Source organism: Chionomys nivalis, chromosome 4 (genome assembly GCF_950005125.1).
Source record: "Chionomys nivalis chromosome 4, mChiNiv1.1, whole genome shotgun sequence".
NCBI lineage: Eukaryota > Metazoa > Chordata > Mammalia > Rodentia > Cricetidae > Chionomys > Chionomys nivalis.
In genome coordinates this window covers 65,245,488-65,269,497 of record NC_080089.1, presented here as the reverse complement: position 1 = coordinate 65,269,497, position 24,010 = coordinate 65,245,488, and the positions used below count along the sequence as shown (strand labels likewise).

Sequence of the window (24,010 nt, the reverse complement as noted above, 5' to 3'; positions counted from 1 at the left end):
ACTGCCTGACCTGTGGGATTATGTGGTATACCTGTAATGTGTTTTATATTATAATAAGCAAAAAACCATTTCATTTTCTTAGATACATATGCTGGACCATTGTCTGTCTTTATTTGTGCAGGTATTCCCATGATGGCCATAACTTCCAATAGATGTGTGATTACTGAATCAGCCTTTTCTGAGCTCAGGGCAGTAGGCCATTGAAAACCTGAATACGTGTCTATGGTGTGGTGTACATATTTTAATTTACCAAATTCCATAAAGTGGAACACATCCATCTGCCAGATTTCATTTCTCTTAGTACCCTTTGGGTTACTCCCTGCAGGCAACGGTGTTTGATTATAGAAAGAACAAGTAGGACATCTCTTTATAATGTCCTTAGCTTGTTGCCATGTAATGGAAAATTCTTTCTTTAGGCCTTTACTATTGACATGATGCTTCTTATGAAATTCTGAGGCCTGCAACACGCTTCCAATCAATAATTGATCAATCTCAGCGTTGCCTTGTACTAGAGGACCAGGCAGACCTGTATGGGACTGGATGTGTGTTATGTACATCGGACAAAGCCTGTTCCTGATTATGTCTTGTACCTGGATAAACAATGAAGTCAACTCTGTGTCATCTGGTATAAATTCAGTGGTTTCAATATGCAAGATAACTCTTTCTGCATATTGTGAATCTGTAACTATATTAAGAGGTTCTTTAAAATCCCTTAGCACCATAAGAATGGCATATAATTCTGCCTTCTGGACAGAATTATAAGGGCTTTGTTCTACCTTACTCAATTCATCTGACTTATAACCTGCTTTCCTTGATTTATTTGCATCAGTATAGAACGTACGGGCTCCAGTTATTGGAGCATCACGTACAATTCTAGGAAGAATCCAAGAAGTTCTCTTTATGAGGTTAAGTCTACCACTTTTGGGATAGTTGCTATTAATTTCTCCCAAAAAATTAGCACAAGCTCTTTGCCATGGTTCATTGTCTTCCCATACCTTTTTAATTTCTTCAGTAGTAAAAGGCACTATAATTTCTGCTGGGTCTATACCTGCTAGTTGACGAAGTCTCAGCTTACCTTTTATAATTAATTCAGAGACTTTTTCCACATAAGTTTTTAATTTTTTACTTGGTTTATTAGGTATAAATATACACTCTAAAATAATATCTTCCCTCTGCATTAGAATCCCTGTAGGAGAAATTCTGGAAGGCAATATGACTAGGATGCAGCTAAGATTTGGGTTCACCCTATCCACATGTGCCTCCTGTAATTTTTCCTCAATCATTGTCCGTTCCTTTTCTGCTTCAGCTGTCAGTTTTCTTGGACTATTCAAATCTTTATCACCATCTAAGGTTTTGTTTAAATGAACTATTAGATCAGGTGTTATCCCAACAGCTGGTCATAGACTGGAAATGTCTCCTAACAATCTTTGGAAGTCATTAAGAGTCTTTAACCGGTCTCTCCTAATTTGTGCCTTTTGCGTTTTAATTTTCTCTAACCCTATTCTGTAACCTAGGTAATTAATAGAATTTCCTCTTTGAATCTTTTCAGGGGCAATTTGTAATCCCCACCTAGGCAAGACTTTCTTTACTTCTTCAAACATCCTTTCTAAAGTATCTTTATTTGAATCAGATAACAAGATGTCATCCATGTAATGATAAATTATGGACTTGGGGAATTGTTTACGAATTATTTCTAATGGCTTACTTACAAAATATTGGCACAATGTAGGACTATTGAGCATACCCTGTGGGAGGACAGTCCATTGATATCTCCTATTAAGCTGAGAATTATTATAAGTAGGCACTGTGAAGGCAAATTTTTCTCTATCCTTTTCTTGTAACGGTATAGTGAAAAAACAATCTTTCAAATCAATAACTATAAGAGGCCATCCTTTTGGTAATAGAGAAGGCAAAGGAATTCCAGATTGTAGTGGGCCCATAGGTTGAATTACCTTGTTGACAGCTCTTAAATCTGTCACCATTCTCCATTTACTGGATTTCTTTTTTACAACAAACACAGGAGAATTCCAAGGGCTGGTTGATTCTTCAATATGGTGAGCATCTAGTTGCTCTTGCACCAGCTGTTCCAATGCCTGTAATTTATCTTCAGCTAGAGGCCACTGTTTGATCCATATTGGCTTCTCAGTTAGCCATTTTAAAGGTAAGGCTGTTGGTACCTTTAAAGGTTTGGTATTTGCTGTATGTTCTTGTACAGCCTGAATGGCTGGTGACCTTTTCCCATAATACCTCATCATATCCTTCCCAGAATTATGAGTTCCTGGAACTACAGGAATGTTAATCTGGGTATTCCATTGCTGTAGCAGGTCACGGCCCCATAAATTTATTGCAATATTGGCACTATATGGCCTTAGTCTTCCTATTTGCCCTTCAGGCCCTATGCATTCAACCCATCTTGTGCTTTGTTTTACACGAGATAGGGTTCCAATTCCCAGGAACTGAACATCTACCTCTTGAAGAGGCCAATTTGGATGCCAAGATTCTGGAGTAATGATACTTACATCCGCACCTGTGTCTAATAAGCCTTCAATAAAAGTGCCACTTATACAGACTCTTAGCTTTGGCCTTTGATCGTTAATAGAAGTCTGCCAAAATATACGTTTACTTTGTCCTACTGGGTTTTTCGACTCATCCTCCATGCGTAATTCATCATTTAGACCAGTAATATTTTTTACAGCAGAAATCGGAGCTTTTAATTTTCTTGGTGAGGCACATTCTCCATTGTGACTGGGAATGACTGGGCCACTGTTGGCTTGGGGGCCTGCGAGAGGCCCCTCAAGGAGTTTCCCGACGGTATCGGGTTGCCTTGTCTGTCTGTTGTTGACCTACATTCATTGGACCAATGTCGGCCTTTACCACATCTCCTACATATACCTGAAGGCCGAGGTCTCCTATTTTTGTCATTCCCAGAAGGGATATTATTCCTAGAAATCCTTTGCCTGCAATCCCTTTTCAGATGTCCTAATTTACCACAATTAAAACACCTGGCAGTTTGATGTCTCCTCATTGCTTTGGAAATCGCTTCTCCTACCCAAGATTCATCATTATAGCTAAATGTCTCAACATTCATTGTATGCTGAATCCATTCATCCATAGGTGCTGATCTAAACTTTAAAGGCCCAATTATCTTTTTGCATTCTATGTTTGCATTCTCAAAAGCTAGAGATTCAAGAAGTAGTCTTCTAGCTTCTGGGTCTGTTACCCCTATGTCAAGAGCCTTAATTAATCTTTGCAAAAAGTCAATAAAGGGTTCTCTCTGTCCCTGCCTAATTCTGGTATATGATTCAACCCTTTTTGCTGGATCTTGTAGCCTATTCCAAGCATTTAAAGCTGCTTGGTGACATAGACACAGTACTTCATCATCATAAAGAGCTTGGACCTGTGGGTCAGCATATTCTCCTGCACCAAGAATTTGATCTTGGGAAACCTCCACACCTTTTGCTCTTCCTTGCTGTTCCATATGTTTGGATTCTTCTCTGAAATAGATTCCAAACATCAAGGAAGGCCCATTATCTAAAACTGCAGATATTAACTGATGGAAATCGTGGGGGGTAGCTCTAGCATTAGAAGCCCAAGTCCTTATCATTTCCTTAACATATGCAGAGTGCAAGCCAAAGGTAACAATAGCTTGCTTAATTTCTTTTAGATCATTCATTACTATTGGCATCCATCTAGCTTCTCTGACTCCCTTTGAGCCTTTAGAAGTTGACGCTTTGTCAGAATAAATTACAGGGTATGTCGCTAAAACCCTGGGTAAGCCAGTTCTAATAGCTGGTGGTGGCATTGTATTCTGTCCTTGTGCCTTCTTATTCTGTTCACCAGCTCCAATAATTTCTTCAATCATTTCAAGTCTTTTTATTATTGTCTCTTTTGAATCCTGAATCTCCTGACCTGCTTGAGTTTCTAGTAAAGATGTATGGTTCTTAGGAGTGCCATATTCTTCCTAAATGATAGAATATTCAAAAGAATACTGAAACTTAGTAACCAGTAAATTAAGTTATCCCCATAGTCATATAAACCTTGCATGATATAACCCATTGTTTTGGTAACCAAAACAGTAAAATTCGTGTTGGAAACGAAAACTGCCATATTACCTATTTTCCAGGAGGTGGCGCTGTTGCCAAGTCACGACGAAAACGGGGTCCTGTTTCAGTGTCCGCCTAGTATTTGTTAAAAACTGGGAAATGCAAGTTGCTCAACAAAGTAAATGTAATTAAATCAATTCCGTACACGGAACCATAAACCCAGAATCCAGGGGTAGAGAAGAGTAACCCGGAAGCCGTGTATACCTCCACGTGACAGAGTTGTCCCAAGGGGCTGCAGCTTTCGGCAACCGGTAACCGCAAGCTCTGGTTCGCGCCGCTTAAGAGCTGCGCTTGAAAGGGAGATTTGAAAACGACTCAGAATGCCGGGCGGTGGTGGCACACGCCTTTAATCCCAGCACTCGGGAGGCAGAGGCAGGCGGATCTCTGTGAGTTCGAGACCAGCCTGGTCTACAAGAGCTAGTTCCAGGACAGGCTCCAAAACCACAGAAAAACCCTGTCTTGAAAAACCAAAAAAAAAAAAAAAAAAAGAAAGAAAACGACTCAGAAAAGAGCAAACCACGTGGGCAGAGACCACGTGGGCAGAGACTACACGGGCCTGTGGAGTTTAAATCCACGTAGGGAGGCAAACGATAGGCTGCGTGGGGACTTGAAGTCAATCTGAGGTGTCTAAAGGGAAAATATAAAGAACTGCAGCAAGAAAACCCACTGCGTGATGATTTATGTTAAACTGCTGGCTCCACGCACAAGGCACAGGCTGCAAGGCACAGGCCGCCGCCGAACTGGCGGCAGGCAGCCGAGCGGGGTAAGGAGGGGTCCTAAAACCAAAAGTTGGGTGCCAGATGAAGGCGTAAGTCATAAACAATCCCACACCAGTTTGGAATTATGATTAATAGGGTGGTATTTATTTAAAGGGGTAAAAACTTACAGATCACCGTCCCAGACAACAGCCCTCTGCACAATCAGGAAGAAGTCTAGTCGCCAGAACCGGAGCAGGAAGTAAAGAGAGAGCGAGGAGGGAAGTAGCCGCTTTTTTAAAGGGAGAGAGACCATGCCCCAATGGGCTGGTATCTCAGCGGCTATTGGCTGGAGGAGCGGAAGGACCTCCCGCAACAACCCACTTAGAACATACTTTAAAAAAATTTAAGATTTCCAAGACTAATTTCAAGATTATCTGTACTTTTCACCTTTTATGCTAATTTAGATCCTAACCTCACACATGACTCTTAATGTTTCTCAATAGGTTTCTTTATAAAGAACTGTCACCCTTGAAATCCTAATGTTCTAAAAGAGATACCTATAAACTGATGTGATTTGTGACAACTATTGCCTGGTTTAGTTATCTGAAGATATTATCTGGGTGCTATCCCAGGCCGGCTTGCTACCAAAGCCCTACAGTGGTAGACCCTTGGTATAGAGAACTTGATGAAGCAACCCACAGGTGGGAAACTTACTGTCCAGCATTATTATCCTTGCTTTCAGTTTTTCAGTATTTTAATTAAGGGCTATGTCTTTGTGGATTACCTTCCTTTATTCTTCCAGTCAGAAGTCATGTTGGGAGGATGCTGGGAGTAGGGTTAGCTTGACTTTCTCCTTTATATTCTTCTGTCCCTGCTTAGCCCATGTTTGTTTATCTCATTCCTCAGTTCTCTTAGAGCAGCTTGTTGTTGGCTGGCAAGGGAATTTCTGGTGACTATAGTTCCTTAGTTACGTCTTAGTGATCCAACCAAATCACTGTCCCCCCTCAATTCTTCCTTGTGTATGTTTGTGTTTGTCCATATGCATGTGTGGGATGGGTCTGGGTAGAAGGGAGGGAAGGGTCACAGCATTAAAAAGGCTGAAAGCCACTGCACTAGGGTAAATTGTAAACATTCCCAAAGTTTTCCTCATCATGTAAAAGCCTGGCCACTTGTTATTTGCAGAGAACAACACAAACTCCAGTTACTTTAAGAGCACTGGGTAAAACTGAGTAGAGTTGTATACCTGTAACCCTAACACACAGGAAGTAGACAAAGATGACTTTAAGTTCAAGAATAGCCTGAGGTACACAGAAAAACTCAAGGTCAGCTTAGGGTACTGTCAAAACCAACCAACAACAACAGAAAGAAAGGGGCTGGAGAGATGGCTCAGCAGTAAAGAGTACTGGCTGCTCTTTCAGAGGACCCATGTTAGATTCCCAGCACTCACTGGGCAGTTGACAAACTGCCAGTAACCTCACTTCTAGTAAACCTGACACCCTCTTCTCGTACCAGGCACGCACAAGGTATAAAACATACATGCAAGCAAAACACCCATAGACATAAATGTTTGAAAAGAAAAAAGCTGTTGAGCAGTGGTGGTGCACACCTTTAATCCTAACACTCAGGAGGCAGAGGCCAGCCTGGTCTAGAAAGTTAGTTTTAGGACAGTCAGGACTATAACACAGAGAAACCCTGTCTTGAAAAATCAATCAATAAATAAATACATAAATAAAAAGAATAGAATAGGAAAAAAAGAAAAAATTAGTGTGCAAGCTCAAAAGTGAAAAAAAAAAAGAAGACAGAAAACACTATTGAATTTCACAAAAAACGTAGAAGATGCTGCAGAGATGGCTCAGTGGGTGAAGTACTTGTGTATAATCTAGTGATAGGGAACTCACTGGCCAGCTAGTCTAACCAAAATGGTGAGGTTTACTGAGAGATAGTTTCATTACATAGGTGAAGGGCAATAAAGGAAGACACACAACATCAACTCTAGCTTACATACACCAAAGCTAAACAAATAATAATAAAATGCAGAAGATGTAACTTTTAGATGATTGCCCAGAAAAGACACAGGAATAAAAACCAAGAGTCTTCCAGACAGTGAGAAGTGGCCTGAAGGGAACAGAGCCCTCCTATTCCCATTAGCAGCAAACAGACATAGCAAAAGCAGGGCTTCTAGTTTTTCTTTGCTGCTTTCTTTTGTTGTTGCTGTAATTTTGTAAGGCAATTTTTGTAGCACCCCCCCTCTTTTCTAATGTTCTTTGTGTAATGTTTCTTTACAGGGAATGTCCAAACCTCAAGACTAGAGTGTTCTGTGTTTATTTAGAAAGAGTGTAACTCCAACAGCACAGATTTTATTCTCATGTAAACAACCTTTTCCACAGTTGAACAGAGAGTCTTGCACCTATCAGGTGCTCCACCACTGACCTATATGCTAGCCCTGTTTTTGCATTTTCAGATGATGTGGTCTCAAACTGTTGGGTTCAAGTGACCCTTTTACCTCAGTCTCCAATACTGCTAGGATTACAGATGTGAATCACTTAGCTTTATAATAAAAAGAGAAGATTGGCCTGCTGTGGTGGCTCTGTCTGGAAGGAATTATAGAAGAAATAGTGGAAATTGGCCTGGTCACTTCCCCATGCCCACTCAAATATCGGCTAAGTTGGACCACGCATGTTTTAACCTATGTCTGCTATTTGTAAGATGTGTTTAAATGTTTTTTTTTTTCATAACTAGGGTAAGACAGTTATCACCCTGAAAATTTTGAAACTTACAATATTATGAGCCAGGTATTAAGGCTCCCACCTGCAATCCTAGTACTTGGGAGGCTAGAGCAGGACTACCATGAGTTCAAGCCCGAAATGGGCTACATAGTAAGTTTCAAGTCAGCTGTGGTGACAAAGTAAAACCCTATTTCAATCAAACCAAATCAAACTAGACCAGATAAATATTATCACACTAGGAAGAACACCAAAAGCAAAAACTGAGAAGCAGGTGTGGGGGTGCACCCCTATAATCCAGCACTTAGGAGGTGATAACTGGAGGAGAAGGAATCTTGGCTAGCTTGGGCTTTGAATCCCTGTCTCAATCGGCCAACATAGCCTTAGCGTTCTTTGAGAATCTATAATGGATTCCAAAGGATAATTCATTTTTTACAATGTATGCATCAAATTCTATGAAGTCTTAAACCATACAATTATAGAGGTTACACATGTAGTAATTCTATTACAAAATAATACAGAAATGTCAGAGAAGGATCAAGTACAGGAAGAAATAGTTCAAGTTAGAGAGAAGAGCTAAAGATAAGCACTTTTGGCAAATAAGTCATCATATGGAAGAACTATTTCATATGGAGAAAAACAATGGAATAACTAGAAATGATTTGGAAGCCCTGACTTACAATTTTGAGTGTTATTGTGAACATACAATGTTTCTCAATGAATATAGTCTAGCTATATATGGAAAAATAGTATATGCAGATATTTATTTATAAACAAACAACAAAATCCCATCAACTTTATTCTCAGGCTAGAGAAACAAGTCTTAAGTTAAACACATATTGTGAGAACTTAGTTTCCAGTTAGAATTTAAAAAATTCTACTTTATTATTTTTATGTGTGTGGGTGGTACATATGTCTGTGCACCATATGTGAGCCTGGTGCGTGAGGAAGCCAGAAGAGGATATGGAATCCCCTGGAACTGCAGTTACAAATCGTTGTAAGCCACCACGTGGGTACTGGAAATCAAAATGGGGTAAATCCCCTGGAAGAGCAGCCAGTGCTCTTATTGCTGAGCCATCTCTCCAGCCCATACATGACTCTTGTAAATGAACAAAACAATGAGTAAAATCCCAGCATTGCATTTTAGGATTTATTTCAATCAAAGCTCTAAAGCACAACATGCAAATGACCAATCCTTTTCCCTCTGGTATATAAAGGGACAAATTTCAAATCCTCAAAGCATGTGTGTTTTAAGCAGGTGAAAACATCTAAAGGTTGACCTGTGGCAGGGTCACAACACTAACAATCCCCTCTTAACTGCACCTCCAGGACCAGAGAACAAGCAACGTTTGGTGGGTCACACAGATCACCTATCCAAAAACTAGGGAGATAAATGGTCTAGGAAAGGAGGCAAACCAGACAAACTTAATTAAGGTATCCAAGTAAGTAGTATGTTAAATAATGGGAAGAAATAAAGGGACTTACCTGCACTGCCAAGCTGTTTATAAAACCTGTACTCTAAATGAAGTTGTGGAGCACGTGATTTTATTGGTTCCTGAAACCCAAACAGAAAAACTGTGGTCAAATTTCAAGAAATGGGCTTTTTTTCCAATCTTAGATTTTTCAGAATGAACAGGGCTAAGATCCTTTCGTGTTTCTGAGATGATCTGCACATGACAGAATAAGGCCCTTAATAAAAAACAAACTACAACAACCACCACAACTAAAACTCATTGAACTTGTACACTCAACTAGGATGCCTACTATCAAAGCAGAAGGGTAGTGTTAGTACTATGGAGAAACTAGAACCGTTCTGTGTTGCTAGCCTTAACTGAAAATGGTGCAGCTGCCAGTATGTCCACTTTTCCAGCACAGGAGAAATGAAGTCAGGAAGGTGAGGTGTGCAAGGTTATCCTTGGCTACATATCAAGTTCAAAGAAAGTTTAAATTACATGACAGCCCACCTCAGAGAACAAAATGAATGAACGGATGAATGAATAGAATGGTGCAATAGAAAATGTAGTCAATCAATTCTACTTCTGGGTACAGCTCATAAGCATGTGCCACCACAAACGGTTTTATGTGGTGAGGAGAAACAAAGTCAGGATTTCATGCATGCTAGGTAAGCATTCTACCAACTGAGTTACAGCCCAGCTTGTTGTGGGGAGCTGCGGGCTGTGCTCCTGCCGCCCCAGCTCCTGGTCGCCTGGCTAGCTTATGCCCCGAAATAACAACACACAAATTGTATTCTTTTAAACACTGCTTGGCCCATTATATCTAGCCTCTTCTCGGCTAACTCTCGCACCTGGACTAGCCCATTTCTAATAATGTGTGTAGCACCCCAAGGTGCGCTTACCGGGAAGATTCTAGCCTACATCCATCCTGGGTCGGAGCTTCATCGCGTCTGCCCTGGCGATGAGCTGCATTGCATCTGTCTCTGAGAGGAGCTGCCCTGCATCTGAGCTCACTTCCTCTTCCTCCCAGCATTCTGTTCTGTTTACTCCACCCACCTATGTTCTAACCTATGAGGGCCAAGCAGTTTCTTTTTTAATTAACCAATGACCTTCCTCCATCACCGGCTCTTCAAACATTTATCATATTTTTGTAATAGCAACATTTGAAAACTTCTATTTCAGAATACACAATAAATTATTGTTATCTAAAAAAAAAAAAACAAAAACAAACAGTCTATTGCTGGGTGGTGCACACCTTTAAACCCAGCACTCACGAGGCAGAGGCAGGCAGATCTCTGTGAGTTGGAGGCCAGCCTTGTCTACAAGAGCTAGTTCCAGGACAGGCTCCAAAGATACAGAGAAACTCTGTCTTGAAAAACCAACCAACCAGGCTGGAGAGATAGCTCAGTGGTTAAGAGCATTGCCTGCTCTTCCAAATGTCCCAAGTTCAATTCCCAGCAATCACATGGCGGCTCACAACCATCTGTAATGAGGTCTGGTGCCCTCTTCTGGCCTGCAAACATACACACAGACAGAATATTATATACATAATAAATAAATACATATTTTAAAAAAAAAAAGAAAAACCAAACAAACAAACAAACCAACCAACCGGTCTACATTTTTCTTAGGACACAGATTCTATAAATCACAGAACTCAGAAGCTTCTTTCAAATTACCTAATTCATCCACCCTTTGCTTTTAGGAAAGTTTAAGCTAAATAAATTCAGACATTGAGTATTTTATATCTTCAAGGAACTCCACAAAAGACAAACTCACAGGGTTCCACAATCACTATTACTGAGCTTTGTGTTTCCCATGATTATCATAGTTAATTAAGAGAAATGCACACAACACCTGATAGTCACTTGACTGCTCTCTTCAGATAGAAGAACCACTCTTCATTTGATTACGTCATCTACTTTATCACCAACAAAGTAGCCAGTTACAGAATGTGTTTAATAGCAAAATCACCAGCAATAACTTCGTGAGAAACAGAGGGGACAAAATGAGATGAAATTAGAGCAAGAAAATTACTGCCCAGCTCCAGAGAGATAAATCCTTCAGCTAGTCTCTTAGCACATGATTGAAAACTGTTCAAGCAAATATGGCTTCAGGACCTGTTCTGGAAGCATGAAGAACAGAAAGTCTGCCAAACATACAAACAGCAGTTTAGAGAAAAGCAGCAAGATGAATAACTTGCTAAGTAGCTGAGAATGATCCTGAATTCCAGATCTTTCTCTACCTCCAATACCTCCTGAGTACTGGGACTGCAGCTGTGAAACAGACAGACACCTTACTGGTTTTTGTTATTGCTGTTTTTTTTTGGGGGGGGGGCAGCTTGATCTCTCATTCTACAACCCAAGCTAGCCTAGAACTTTCAGTGATCCTTTTGCATAACCTCCCAAGGGCTGAAATTACAAATGGGAACCATCACATCTGGTTACTTTGTATATATATTTAAGATTTATTTTTACTTATGTGTATGTGTTTTGATCTCTGTACGTATGTATGTATGTACATGTACATAAGGTTAGAAGAGGGAGCTGGATCCCCCCAGACTGGAGTTCCAAGTAGTTGTGAGTTACCTGACATGGGTACTAGAAACTAAACTACAGTTCTCTCCAAGAACTTTACTGTTTGTTCAGCAACATCTGCACTCCCTACTTTGCATATTTTAAGTAGTCTTCAGTTATTTATGATGATGATGATGTGTGTACAGGGCAGGAGTACATGTGCCACAGTGTGTGTGTGTGTGTGTGTGTGTGTGTGTGTGTGTGTGTGTGTGTAGGTTGGAGGACACTTTGGGGAACCTTCCACATTTATGCAGCTTCTGAGTATTGAACACAGGTTATCAGGACTTCATGGCAAGCATATATACATACGCATACAGCTTTACTTTATGAATTTTTAAATGCTCTTAAAAACTAAAGAAACAAGAGCTACAATGAAGACCCAAACGAAGTAGAATTGAGGTGTTAGCACAAGCCTTTAATCCCTGCACATAGGAGGCACGAGCAGGCAGATCTCTGGGTTTGAGGCCAGTCTACAGAGTCAATTCCAGAACAGCCAGAGCTACACAGAGACCCTGTCTCAAACAACAAAAAACAAACAGCAGTACCAAGTTTCCTTCAATTCTGTAGTAGATGTTGATTGCCTATGAACAGAGAGCTGGCCATCTGCCAGAATCACAGTTATTCTGGAACATGCACGCCTGCCTGAAATCCTAGATCAATGGCAGATGGCTGTCTTATACAATGAAAGGAGATCAGTTACTATTGCTCTATGTCCCTTGAATAAGATCAACAGCAAGGGATGAAACCCACAGCTAGAACTGCTATACTCTAAACCGGAATTCTCATTTCAGCCTTTCCTTCCTGCCTTCCTCCATCTTCTATCCTTCCTTTGATCCCAGGACCCCACCTATATTATTGTGGCACTCTATAACTGAGATATAACCCCAATCCCAAATTCTATTTTTTATATTGCCCACACAAGGCGGAATAAAGCCTAATAAAGGCAACTGAAGAAAAAGTGAAATGTCTGTCAATGGTATTACTAATGTTATAGAAACATATCTATATAGACCAAAGTGGTAAGAATGTGATAGAAGAAATCTAGACAGAAAGCCTCAAAAGAAGCCTTGAAAAATAATGTCAAAAATATAGTAGTAAAACAGAAATTTAAAGGTGCAAGTTTTTACATTATTTTGGGGTGGTTTTTTTTCCCCAAATGTTATTTTGTTTGTTTTTAGCTTATTGAAACAGGGTCTCACTGTACTTACTATATAGCTCAGGCAGGCCTCAAACTTAAAATACTCCTACCTCCGCTTCGACAGTGCTGGAATTACCAGGGGCCACTAACACACTTCAATTTAAGTGTTTTAAGGAGTACTTCTTCTTGTTCAGTAGCTGGTGTAGGAGGTCCTTCTGTATTTGTGTTGATTTCACTGGTTAAATAAAGAAATTGCCTTAGCCTTTTAATAGGGCAGCTCTTAGGTAGGTGGAGTAGACACAACAGAATGTGGGGAAGAAGGGAAGTGTGGCGGACGCCATGCATCTCCTGCCCAAGACAGACGTTAGTTAGACTCATGCCGGTAAGCCATGACCTCATGGTGAACACAGATTAATAGAAATGGGTTAATCAAGATGTAAGAGTTAGCCAATAAGAGGCTAGTGCTAAAGGGGCCAGGCAGTGTTTAAATGAATACAGTTTCTGTGTAATTATTTCGGGGTTAAGCTAGCCGGACGGTGGGACACAGCCCGCCGCTCTCCTTACTACAAGTAGCCTCAGATAATTAAAGATTATTCTGTGTGAAAAAGAAGTAAAACCACAAATGTACTAGAGTATACCTTCCCAGAACTAAATTTCTTTACAAAAAACAAGTAGATAAACCCTTACTTGATCATCTTTAAAAGATATTTGACCTGCATCACTACATGTGTTCTTTCTTTCTTTCTTTCTTTCTTTTTTTCTTTCTTTCTTTCTTTCTCTTTTCTTTTTTTTTTTTGTTTTGTTTTGTTTTGTTTTTTTGAGACAGGGTTTTTCTGTTGCTTTGCAGCTTGTCCTTGAACTTGCTCTGTAGACCAGGCTGGCCTCGAACTCACAGAGATTCACCTGTCTCTGCCTCCCGAGTGCTGGGATTAGAGGTGTGCGCCACCACCACCTGGTCATTCTACTTTATTCATTACCTGCTCTATTTCTTCAAGAATTCTAAGTCAAAGACAAAAAGAAACCAGTATAGTTGCACAATAATCCCAGCACCGAGGGGCTGGAGAGATGGCTCAGAGGTTAAGAGCATTGCCTGCTCTTCCAAAGGTCCTGAGTTCAATTCCCAGCAACCACATGGTGGGTCACAACCATCTGTAAAGAGGTCTGGCGCCCTCTTCTGGCCTTCAGGCATACACACAGTATACATAATAAATAAATAAATATTTAAAAAAAAAATAATCCCAGCACCGAGGGTGCTGAAACACAAGAGGTGCCAAAAATTTACAATCAGTCTGGCTACCCATTGAGAACAAAACAAAAAAATCAAGCAGGAAAAAGAAAGGCATGTATGTGCTGGTGACATAGGTTGGTGGTAGAGTGCTTGTCTAGCATACATGAAGTCCTAGGTTCAAGCTCTATTACAACAAAAATAACCCCAAACCCTAACATAGTGGCACAAACATGAAGTCTCAGCACTTGAAAGGATACCTCAGGTATACATTGAGTTTGAGTTTAAGGCCAGCATGAGTTACAGGAAACTCCTCAAAAAGGGGAACAGAGCCCAGAGAGTTTCAAAGGCACCGCTTGTCCTAAGTCCTGATACTCGTCCTCTCCTTTGTAGAAAAACTAATATGGCAACTGCTACTCTTTCAGAAAAGAATGCTAACAACCCCACAAATTGACAAGCTAAAGAAGATAAAAAGACTAAGTAAGGCTATAGGGAATGTTTTGTGGGAGTTTTGTTTGTTTCTTGAAATAGGGTCTCAAGGCACAGAATAGCCTCTAAGTAGGTGTATATCTTAGCCACCCCTTGATGTGGGATTCCCCTCTGAATGATGTGAATAAAAAAGCTGTTTTAGCCAATGGCTTAGTAGAAAGAAGTAGGTGGGGAAAACTAAACTGAATGCTGAGAGAAAGAAGGCAGAGTCAGAGGAAGCAAAGTAGCCCTGACAGAGACAGACACTGGAATTTTACAAGGTAAGCCACAGCCTAATGCCAATACACTGATTAATAGAGATGTGTTAATTTAAGATATGAGTTAGCCAGAAATATGCTTAAGCTATTGGCCAAACAGTATTGCAAATAATAGGGTTTCTGTGTCATGATTTCAGGGCTGAAGAGCAGGGAACAAACAAGTGGCCTCCTACAACAACCCCTCCTCCCCAAATTATTGGGATTACAGGCATGCAGCATTATAAATAGTTTGACAACGTTTTGTTTTGTTTTGTTGAGGCAGGGTCTCACTGTGTAGCCCTGGCTGACCTGGAACTCACTATGAAGATCAGTCTGGCCTTGAACTTACAATGATCTACATGCTTTTGCCTTAAACTCAAACTCAATATAAACCCAAGGATGACACTGACCTCCTGATCCTTTTGCCTCCTGCTTTAAGTGGTGGAATTAAAAGCATGTGCTGAAAAGCATGTGGAATCATACCTGGCTTAATAGGTTTTTAAAGCAATGGTTCTCAACCTGTGGGTCATGACCCCTTTGGCAAACCTCCCTTTCAAAAAATATTTATGATTCATAACAGTAGAGAAATTACAGTTATGAATTAGTAATGGAAGTAATTTTATGCTTGGGGTAACTATAGTATGAGAACTGTATTAAAGGGTTGTAGTGTTAGGAAGGGTGAGAACCACTGTTTTAAAGCATCAATGAGATGGTCAGACTTGGTTTTCTGTTGGTAAATAGACCAATAAATGCCATACATTTAAAAAATAGATGTCACCGAATGGTGGAATGGCATGCCTTTAATCCTAGCACTCAGGAGGCAGAGGCAGGCAAATCTCTGTGAGTTCAAGGCCAGCCTGGTCCACAGAGCTAGTTCCAGGACAGTCAGAGCTACACAGAGAAACCCTGCCTCAAAAGACCAATAAATAAATAATCAGTTAAGAAAAAAAGATGTCAAGGGGCTCCAGAGAAATGCTGACTGGTTTAGAGCACTTGTTCTTAAAGATGACCCAGGTTCAATTCCCAGAATCATCAAATTAGTACACAAGCATCCAGTTCCAGTTTCAGGGGACTGGAACACTCTCTTCTGGCCTCCATGGCACCAGGTATACAAACAGTGTGCACAATACAATCAATTAAATTTGACTCATCTTTGCTACCACTACAGTTAGTATCATTTATATGACATTAAACAATATATAGTGCTTTATCATCATAACATCCTGATGGAGGAAAAATGACTACTTGGCATCATATACAAAGTAAAAATAGCATGAGCATTAATGTGAATGCCGACAATGGTTTTCTGTAAGATATTAGCATCAATACACAAAGACCACAAGCACACACATCCTACTCACCAGTTTAATGGCTACATATTCATTGGTGTAGAGATTTTTACCTAAGGGAAAAAGAGAATGTATACATTTAGTGACATTAGCTTACAAGGTTATGAGAAAGATAGATTTTTCTAACAGGGCTCCAGTATTTGAAGACAGAGCTAAGTGAAAAGCTAAACAGATAATGAGAACCAGCAGGACTAGGACAAAAAAAGCTTGAGAATCTAAATATGTAAGCTACACAAGAGACTGTTTGTTTTAAAATGGAGAAAACCAACCAAATCTACCTCCTCTTCTCTCCCTTATGCACCCCACATACATGCAACCTTATTACTTCTCAGTTATTATGGCATAAAGTGAGCTACGAAGAAACGCCACAGTTTCAAAGATAGAAATTTAAACTTGGAGGCTGGAGGCAGAAGAATCAGGAATTCAAGGTCATCCTTGGCCACACACTGAGTTTAAGGCCAGTTTGGGCTGCACGATCTTTCGTCTCAAATCTCCCCTGACCTCTCTATCAATAGTTAAGAGGTAGGACGAAATGAAAGATTTAATGTTTAGGGTGAACCAAGGTGGTGATCATGTGCAACCAAGGAATGAACCTGGATACAGCTGTAAACACGAAGAGAAAATAATTACTGTAGATGACAGAAGAATCAAGGAAGTTTCAGGAGTTGAATTTTCTCCCTTTGCCCTCCCTCTTCCAAAAAGACACAAAGAACAAGCTGCTGGAGAATGGGTAAGATCATTTCAGGAAGAAGAAACTGCAAAAGTAAACAAAAATAAAGCAGGAGATACTAAAGGCAGAGAGTGGTACAGAGTGTGGGGCTGTAAGTTATTTAATGAATATTGGAAAGGGGTGAAGACTGACAAGGAGCGGTGAAAGCAAAAACTGGGAAAAGCTATGGCTGGCTGTATTAGAAAAAGTTTAATACCATTCTAGGTTTAAAAGAGACAATTTGGAAGTAATCTCATCAACAGATCTATGACTCTGAATGACTATATATGGAGCGGCATAAACATTAACTAGAAAAGCAAGAGAGAAGTAAGGGAATGCATCTGAATGTCTTAATAGCTAGCATACACTGACATCATCAGTTCAACTAAGTCACACTCAGTTCTTGAACTTCAGAGAACATAACCTAGCTCTGATTAAAACCTCAGCCAATAGCCGGGCGGTGGTGGCGCACGCCTTTAATCCCAGCACTCGGGAGGCAGAGGCAGGCGGATCTCTGGGAGTTCGAGGCCAGCCTGGTCTACAAGAGCTAGTTCCGGGATGGGCACCAAAGCTACAGAGAAACCCTGTCTCAAAAAACCAAAAAAAAAAAAAAAAAAAAAAAACAAACAAAAAAAAAAACCTCAGCCAATAAATTATAAAATGCGATGATGTTAAGACAAAAATATGAGTGAGTACATAGAAGAGTCTGGATAATAGAGAAAGTACATTTGGGTACAAACAGTATTTCGAGTCAAAAAGTGGCCTGAAGAATAAAGGTCACTTTTTTTATTTAAGTAAAAAAAAAAAAAAAAAAAAAAAAATCCAGGTTGGATAGGGTGACAAACCATTAACCCCAGGAGTGGGGTAGGCAGTAGGCAGGTGGATCTCTGTGAGTTCAAGGTCAGTTTGGTCTATATTAGCAGTTCCAGGCCAAGTAGAACTATATAAGACCCTATCCTATCTCAAAAAAAAAAAAAGAAAACTTTTAATTCATTTGATCACAAGCATTAAAAAAAAGCCCACATTTTTTTTAAAAAGTTTTTAATATTATAAACTTGTTTTAATATAAATATATTTCTTTAACTCTACAAGTAAAAAAAGTTTTCAAGAACAATGTGTCTTATTTGTTCTGCAGCTTAGTAAACAGAGGCCTTGATCTATGATGATATACTCTTGGGTGTGTGCACTGCAGAAAAGGAATACACATGCAAGGCTATCCACAGGTTGTTTCTTTTTTCTTTCTTTCTTTTTTTTTTTAAAGATTTATTTATTTATTATGTATACAGTAGTCTTAGTACTCTGCCTGCAGGCCAGAAGAGGGCACCAGATCTCATTACAGATGGTTGTGAGCCACCATGTGGTTGCTGGGAATTGAACTCAGAACCTTTGGAAGAGCAGGTGGTGCTCTTAACCACTGAGCCATCTCTCCAGCCCCCCCCCCCCCCACACACACACAGGTTGTTTCTAATGAACCTTTCTGGCTTTTTACCACTTCTTCTCATGCATCATATTCTCTAGTTGTTTGAGTCCAGAATACCAGACTGAGCTGGGCGGTGGTAGTGCACGCCTTTAATCCCAGCACTCGGGAGGCAGAGGTAGGCGGATCTCTGTGAGTTCGAGACCAGCCTGGTCTACAAGAGCTAGTTCCAGGACAGGCTCCAAAGTCACAGAGAAACCCTGTCTTGAAAAACAAAACAAACAATCAACAAATAAACCAGAATACCAGACTGCATTTAGGGGCATTTCCTCTTGTTTTTAGTGTGTCTGTATTTTGTGATACTGGGGATAGAATTCAGGGTCTTCCACATGCTGGGCATGCCCTGTGCTAGTACTGAACATCCCCAGCCTGAAAAAAATATATGTATTTTTCCTTCAGAATTTTTTTTAGGGAGGCACAGGGTCTCATTATGTAGCATTGAGCAGCCTGGAGCTGGTTTTTTATATGAGGTTCAAGAAGTTTAATAACAAATGAACATCTAGTTTCTAGAAAAGTGAAATGTCATTTCTTCTTTTTTTTTTTAAAGACAGTATCTCACTATATAGCCCTTGTCAGTCTTCCTGGCCATCTAGACCAGGGTGGCCTTCAACTCAAGATCCATAGGTCTTAGCCTCCCAACAGTGGTAGGATTAAAGGCATATACAATCACACCCCTCTGTATCTATCTATCTATCCCATCCATCCATCCATCCATCCATCCATCCATCCATCCATCCATCCATGTTTGGAAACAGGCTCTCAAAATGTAGTCCAGGCTTGAATTCATAACAATCTTCCTGCCTCAGTCTCTGAAGAGCAAAGAGACAGGTATATGCCAGGTTTGCTATATATATTTCTTTTTATCTTAGGGAAGTGGTGTGTTTCCTAAGGACAAGAATATTTAGAGTCTCTCTCTCTCTCTCTCTCTCTCTCTCTCTCTCTCTCTCTCTCTCTCTCTCTCTCTGTGTGTGTGTGTGTGTGGAGAGAGAGGGAGGGAGAGATAAGCATGTGTGTTCACACTGAGGATTAAATTCAGAGTCTTATCTGTTAGGCTTGGTAAATGTTCTATCATTAAGCTACGTTCCTAACCATAAATGCTTCTTATATCCCCAGCAACTAATGCAGTATCTGACATAGAGTAACAGATGCTTGCTTAAGTGAAGCAAATTGACTTGGTCCTAGCTTGTGGGTCCAATGACTATGAGGAGATTGGATCAGGAAAGGCTGACTTAAAGTAGTCAGTCTATAGATTAGTTCACTGGTGGATTCATAATTTGATGGCACTATTGACAGATAATAAAAACTAGCATATGGGGCCTGATAAAAGGAAGTCAGTCACCAGGACATAGTTTTGAAAGGTCTATCTAGTTTGTGGAATCATTTTTCTCTCTCTCTTTCTTCCAGACCCAATGGTGCACAGCTCTGCTGTACTATACCATTTACTCATATGTTTTGCCTCACCACCAGCCTATAGCAACAAACCCAGGGAATCAAGAACTGAAGCATCTGGAACCATGAACTAGATAAACTCTCCTGTGTGCTCTTTATAGGAAACTGACATATGGGTTAGTTTTTGCTCCATTCTTCAGCTTGCTGAGAATCACCAATACTCTAATTCCAGGGGGAAAAAAAAATCAAGTGGTATTTTAAAAGTATTTTCTTCGCCTTACTGTATAAAACAGAAGAGATTAACTAGGAGAAAAACAGGACATTTTCACAGCAGGGCATTTAAAGAACCACATTTGTGGCACAGAGTAGTTAGAAAGATTACATGAGACAGAGCATTGAAAGTACTTTGTAAACTGGGAAGTACTAAATAAATCCTATTTTAATTATTATTTTAAGTATGAGTCTTTTAAAAAAAACTAAAACATATAAAATTTATATGCCAGATATTTTGAAGAGGGGAAAAACTATCTTTACATACTGCATTTAATAGGAGATAAGAAAATAAGGGTCAAAAATTATGTCCTCATGCCAACTATGGTATGGCAGTCCACCCCTTTCATCTAGTGCTTGAAAGGTAGAGGCAAGAGGATCATTTGTTTAAGGGCTACATAAGATCTTGTCTTGAAAAAGAGGGTGAACAAGAATCAACAAGAGAGGGGGGAAGAAGGACAAGGAAGAGAGAGAGCTGGAGAGCAGGAGAGGAAGAGGGGGAGGAGAGGGAGAGAGATGTTTTTAGTGAGAGGAGACCAGAAAGGCAAAGAGCAATTAATGTGCTTTTCTCCATGAGCTTCAAATTTCTATATAAAAGATATACTAAGTACTGAAGTGAGGTATTTTCTGCAGGCATGACAAGACCATCTGTGATCATGAAGATGACTGTGTGACCTACAAAACACCTTGGTCCTCAGTCATCACAACAAGAAAAGCAAGCAATACAGTGACAGCTACATACATGGCAACAGTAATAGGGCTGTTAACACTTCTGGGCAGAAGGGCAGAGTTGGTACTATTGAGATCCTAGTCACCACTCAGTCTCCTCATTCCCTTCAGCTGTGTTTGGTCTTGGGCACAGTGTGTGATGAAGTATATAAAAGGGAGAAGGTTAACTAGGGGTTAAGACTACAAAGATACAGCTCTCGTGAATAATCCCCATGCTGGGATGGTGATGTGGGAAGTCCTTCGGTCAATGTGTTGCCTTGCCTTCATTGGTTAATGAATAAAGAATCTACCTTGGCCTGATAGGGCAGAATTTAGGTAGGCAGGGAAGACGGAACTGAATTCTGGGAGGAAGAAAGCAGAGTCAGAGAGACGCCATGGATCTGCAGGAGACAGACGTTGGGAATTTTATCCAGTAAGCTCCTGCCATGTGACAATACACAGATTAACAGAAATTGGTTAAATTAAGATGTAAGAATGAGCCAATAAGAAACTAGAGCTAATGGGCCAAGCAGTGATTTAATGAATACAGTTTCTGTGTGGTCATTTCGGGGATAAGCTAGCCCGGTGGCCAGGATGAACAAGCGGGCCCTCCTCTGCAAAAGGGTGGGGTCTTCTGGAGATTCAGCTAATTTCTAGTTATCCATGCTTTTGTAAAAAATCTCAATAAATTCAGCAGACTGTCCTTAAAAGAGGTGTCTTGTGTCTCTCGGTGCCCTACCTGGGGAGAACAGATGGTTCTTTACGTCTTGGACAGAATGTAACAAGCATAAGCTTAACACCAGGCATGGTGGCTGAAATTACAGAATGCCAACTGGGTTGTGTTTCTTTACTTTCTCTAAGAACACCAAAAGAACTGAATAATGTCATTCTCTGATCTAACAGCTAAGGTACACTGGAGGTGATGTGGTAATTATTCTGGGTTAAGCACTGTTCAAATAAATTCCTTTGCCGGGGGCAAAGCCATCACCAAAAATGGAACAGGGGCTGGTGAGATGGTTCATCAGGTAAAGGCTAAGCCGGATGATTTGAGTTAGATAGCTGGAGACCATGTGGTGGAAGGAGAAAATGAAAACCCTTAAGCTTCATATATACAAGATGGTACTGCCTAACCTGCCCTACCCTACAGGCAAAAAAAAAAAAGGAATTTTTAAAAAAACCTGTACAAGCTAATATGAAACACAGTTATTTAGAAACTCAGTCACTCAGTCAAATATACGGTAGTCAGAAATTCTGTACTGGAAGAATTTAATGACAAAGACTCAAGGTCAAAATCCTGTCCATTTAAAATGAATAACTACTTCAGCTAAAAATATACATAAAACTATATGTATAACTATGAGAAAAACAAGTAGTTTGATGGACTGAAAATCTACTCATCAGCTGGCATGATCCCTAACACTCAATCAAGGATTTACTATTCGCTACATAAATTCCACAGGTTTAATTTTTCTTCTAGGTTCTATCATTAAACTGAAACAGGAAGTCTTCCTTCAGATGTTTGATGGCAGCATCATATCCAAGCTGCTCCTTTGGAAAGCTGAGTTTAGATATAAAAATGCTCCCAGACCTCTGTGTAATGCAGTTTTTCTGCCATTAATGATAGAACCTAGAAAAAGAGATCAAGGGGATACAAATTAGAAAAGAAGTCAAACTCTCACTGTTTGCTGATGATATGATAGTTTACATAAGCAACCCCAAAAATTCTACCAAGGAACTTCTACAACTCATAAACACTTTCAGTAATATAGCAAAAAAAAAAAAGATTAACTCAAAAATCAGTAGCCTCCTGAAACTGAAAAGCTTCTGTAAAGCAAAGGACACAGAAGACAAGACAAAACAACAGCCTACAGAATGGGAAAAGATCTTCACTAACCCCACATCAGACAGAGGTCTTATCTCCAAAATATACAAAAAACTTAAGAAATTGGTCATCAAAAGAACAAATAATCCAATAAAAAAAAATGAGGTACAGACTAAATAGAGAACTCTCAACAGAGGAATCTAAAATGGCTGAAAGACACTTAAGGAAATGCTCAATATCCTTAGCCATCAGAGAAATGCAAATCAAAACAACTCTGAGATTCCATCTTACACCTGTAAGAATGGCCAAGATCAAAAACTTGATGACAACTTATGCTGGAGAGATGTGGGGTAAAGTGAACACTCCTGCATTGCTGGTGGGAGTGCAAACTGGTACAGTCCCTTTGGATGTCATTATGGCAATTTCTCAGAAAATTAGTAAACAACCTACCTCAAGACCCAGAAATACCACTTTGGGGTATATACCCAAAGGATGCTCAATTGTACCACAAGGAATATGTGCTCAACTATGTTCTTAGCAGCATTGTTTGTAATAGCCAGAACCTGGAAACAACCTAAATGTCCCTTGACCAAAGAATGGATAAGGAAAATGTGTACATTTACACAATGGAGTACTACACAGCAGAAAAAAAAATAATAACATCTTGAAAATTATAGGCAAATAAATGGATCTAGAAAACATGATATTGAATTAGGTAACCCAGATCCAGAAAGACAAATATCATATATACTCACTCATAAGTGGCTTTTAGACATAAAGCAAAGAAAACCAGCCTACGATTCACAATCCCAGAGAACCTAGACAACAATGAGGACCCTAAAAGAGACATACATTGATATAATCTACACGGGATGTAGAAAAAGACAAAATCTCCTGAGTAAATTGGGAGTGTGAGGATCATGGGAGAGGGTTAAAGGGAAGGGGAGCAGAGAAAAACATATAGCTCAATAAAATCAATTAAAAAAAGAAATTGAAAAAACAAAACAATTACTTCATTTTGAGATAAACAGCTTGGGGATTAGCCTAGTTTCTATGACTTTCCTAGAGTGCTGGGATTACAGGGGTATGCAATCATGCCCATGTTGGGGCTTCAAACCTGGGGGCCCTGGGCATGCAAGGCAAGCACTCTAAAAACTGAGTTACAAACCCAGCTTCTCTTCATTCTGTTTAATGGCTAAATAATACAAAATTTTGTTTACCTATTTTAGAGGTTCTCAACCTTCCTAATGCCACGACTCTTTAATACAGTTCCTTGTGTTCTGGTAATCCCAACCATAAAGTATTTTTGTTCATTGCTACATCATAACTGTAATTTTGCTACTGTTATGAACTGTAATGTAAATATTTTTGGAGGGAGAAGCTCACCAAAGTGGTAGAGATCCACGGGTTGAGAACTGCTGACCTATGCTATGATATGCTTTAACCCTGTCCCTCCAGTGTCTAATGAGGAAGTTGTAGAATCTCTGAGGTAGGACTTATTGAGATCTTTAGATCATTGAGGGAATAACTGTGGAAAGTAGTTTACACAAGAGTCTTGAAGTTCTCATAAGGATGGTTACATAAAACTGTTAGCTTCTTCATCAACTCTAGCCACTGCCATACGGGAGGCAGTTGGGGGGTCGA

The 24,010-nt window shown here is 39.9% G+C and overlaps 1 protein-coding gene across 4 annotated transcripts in view; it reads right to left on the bottom strand.

Annotated features, from left to right (window-relative positions):
* Csnk1g1 (casein kinase 1 gamma 1) overlaps positions 1-24,010 on the bottom strand; it is a 135,994-nt gene that overhangs the window by 71,206 nt on the left and 40,778 nt on the right. For all 4 annotated transcript variants that reach the window (XM_057766987.1, XM_057766988.1, XM_057766989.1 and 1 more), the window contains exons 3-4: positions 16,004-16,044; positions 9,010-9,079 (exon numbers count right to left, since the gene is read on the bottom strand). In XM_057766987.1, the coding sequence (XP_057622970.1) occupies positions 9,010-9,079; positions 16,004-16,044 (111 nt within the window). The remainder of the gene's footprint in view (positions 1-9,009; positions 9,080-16,003; positions 16,045-24,010) is intronic.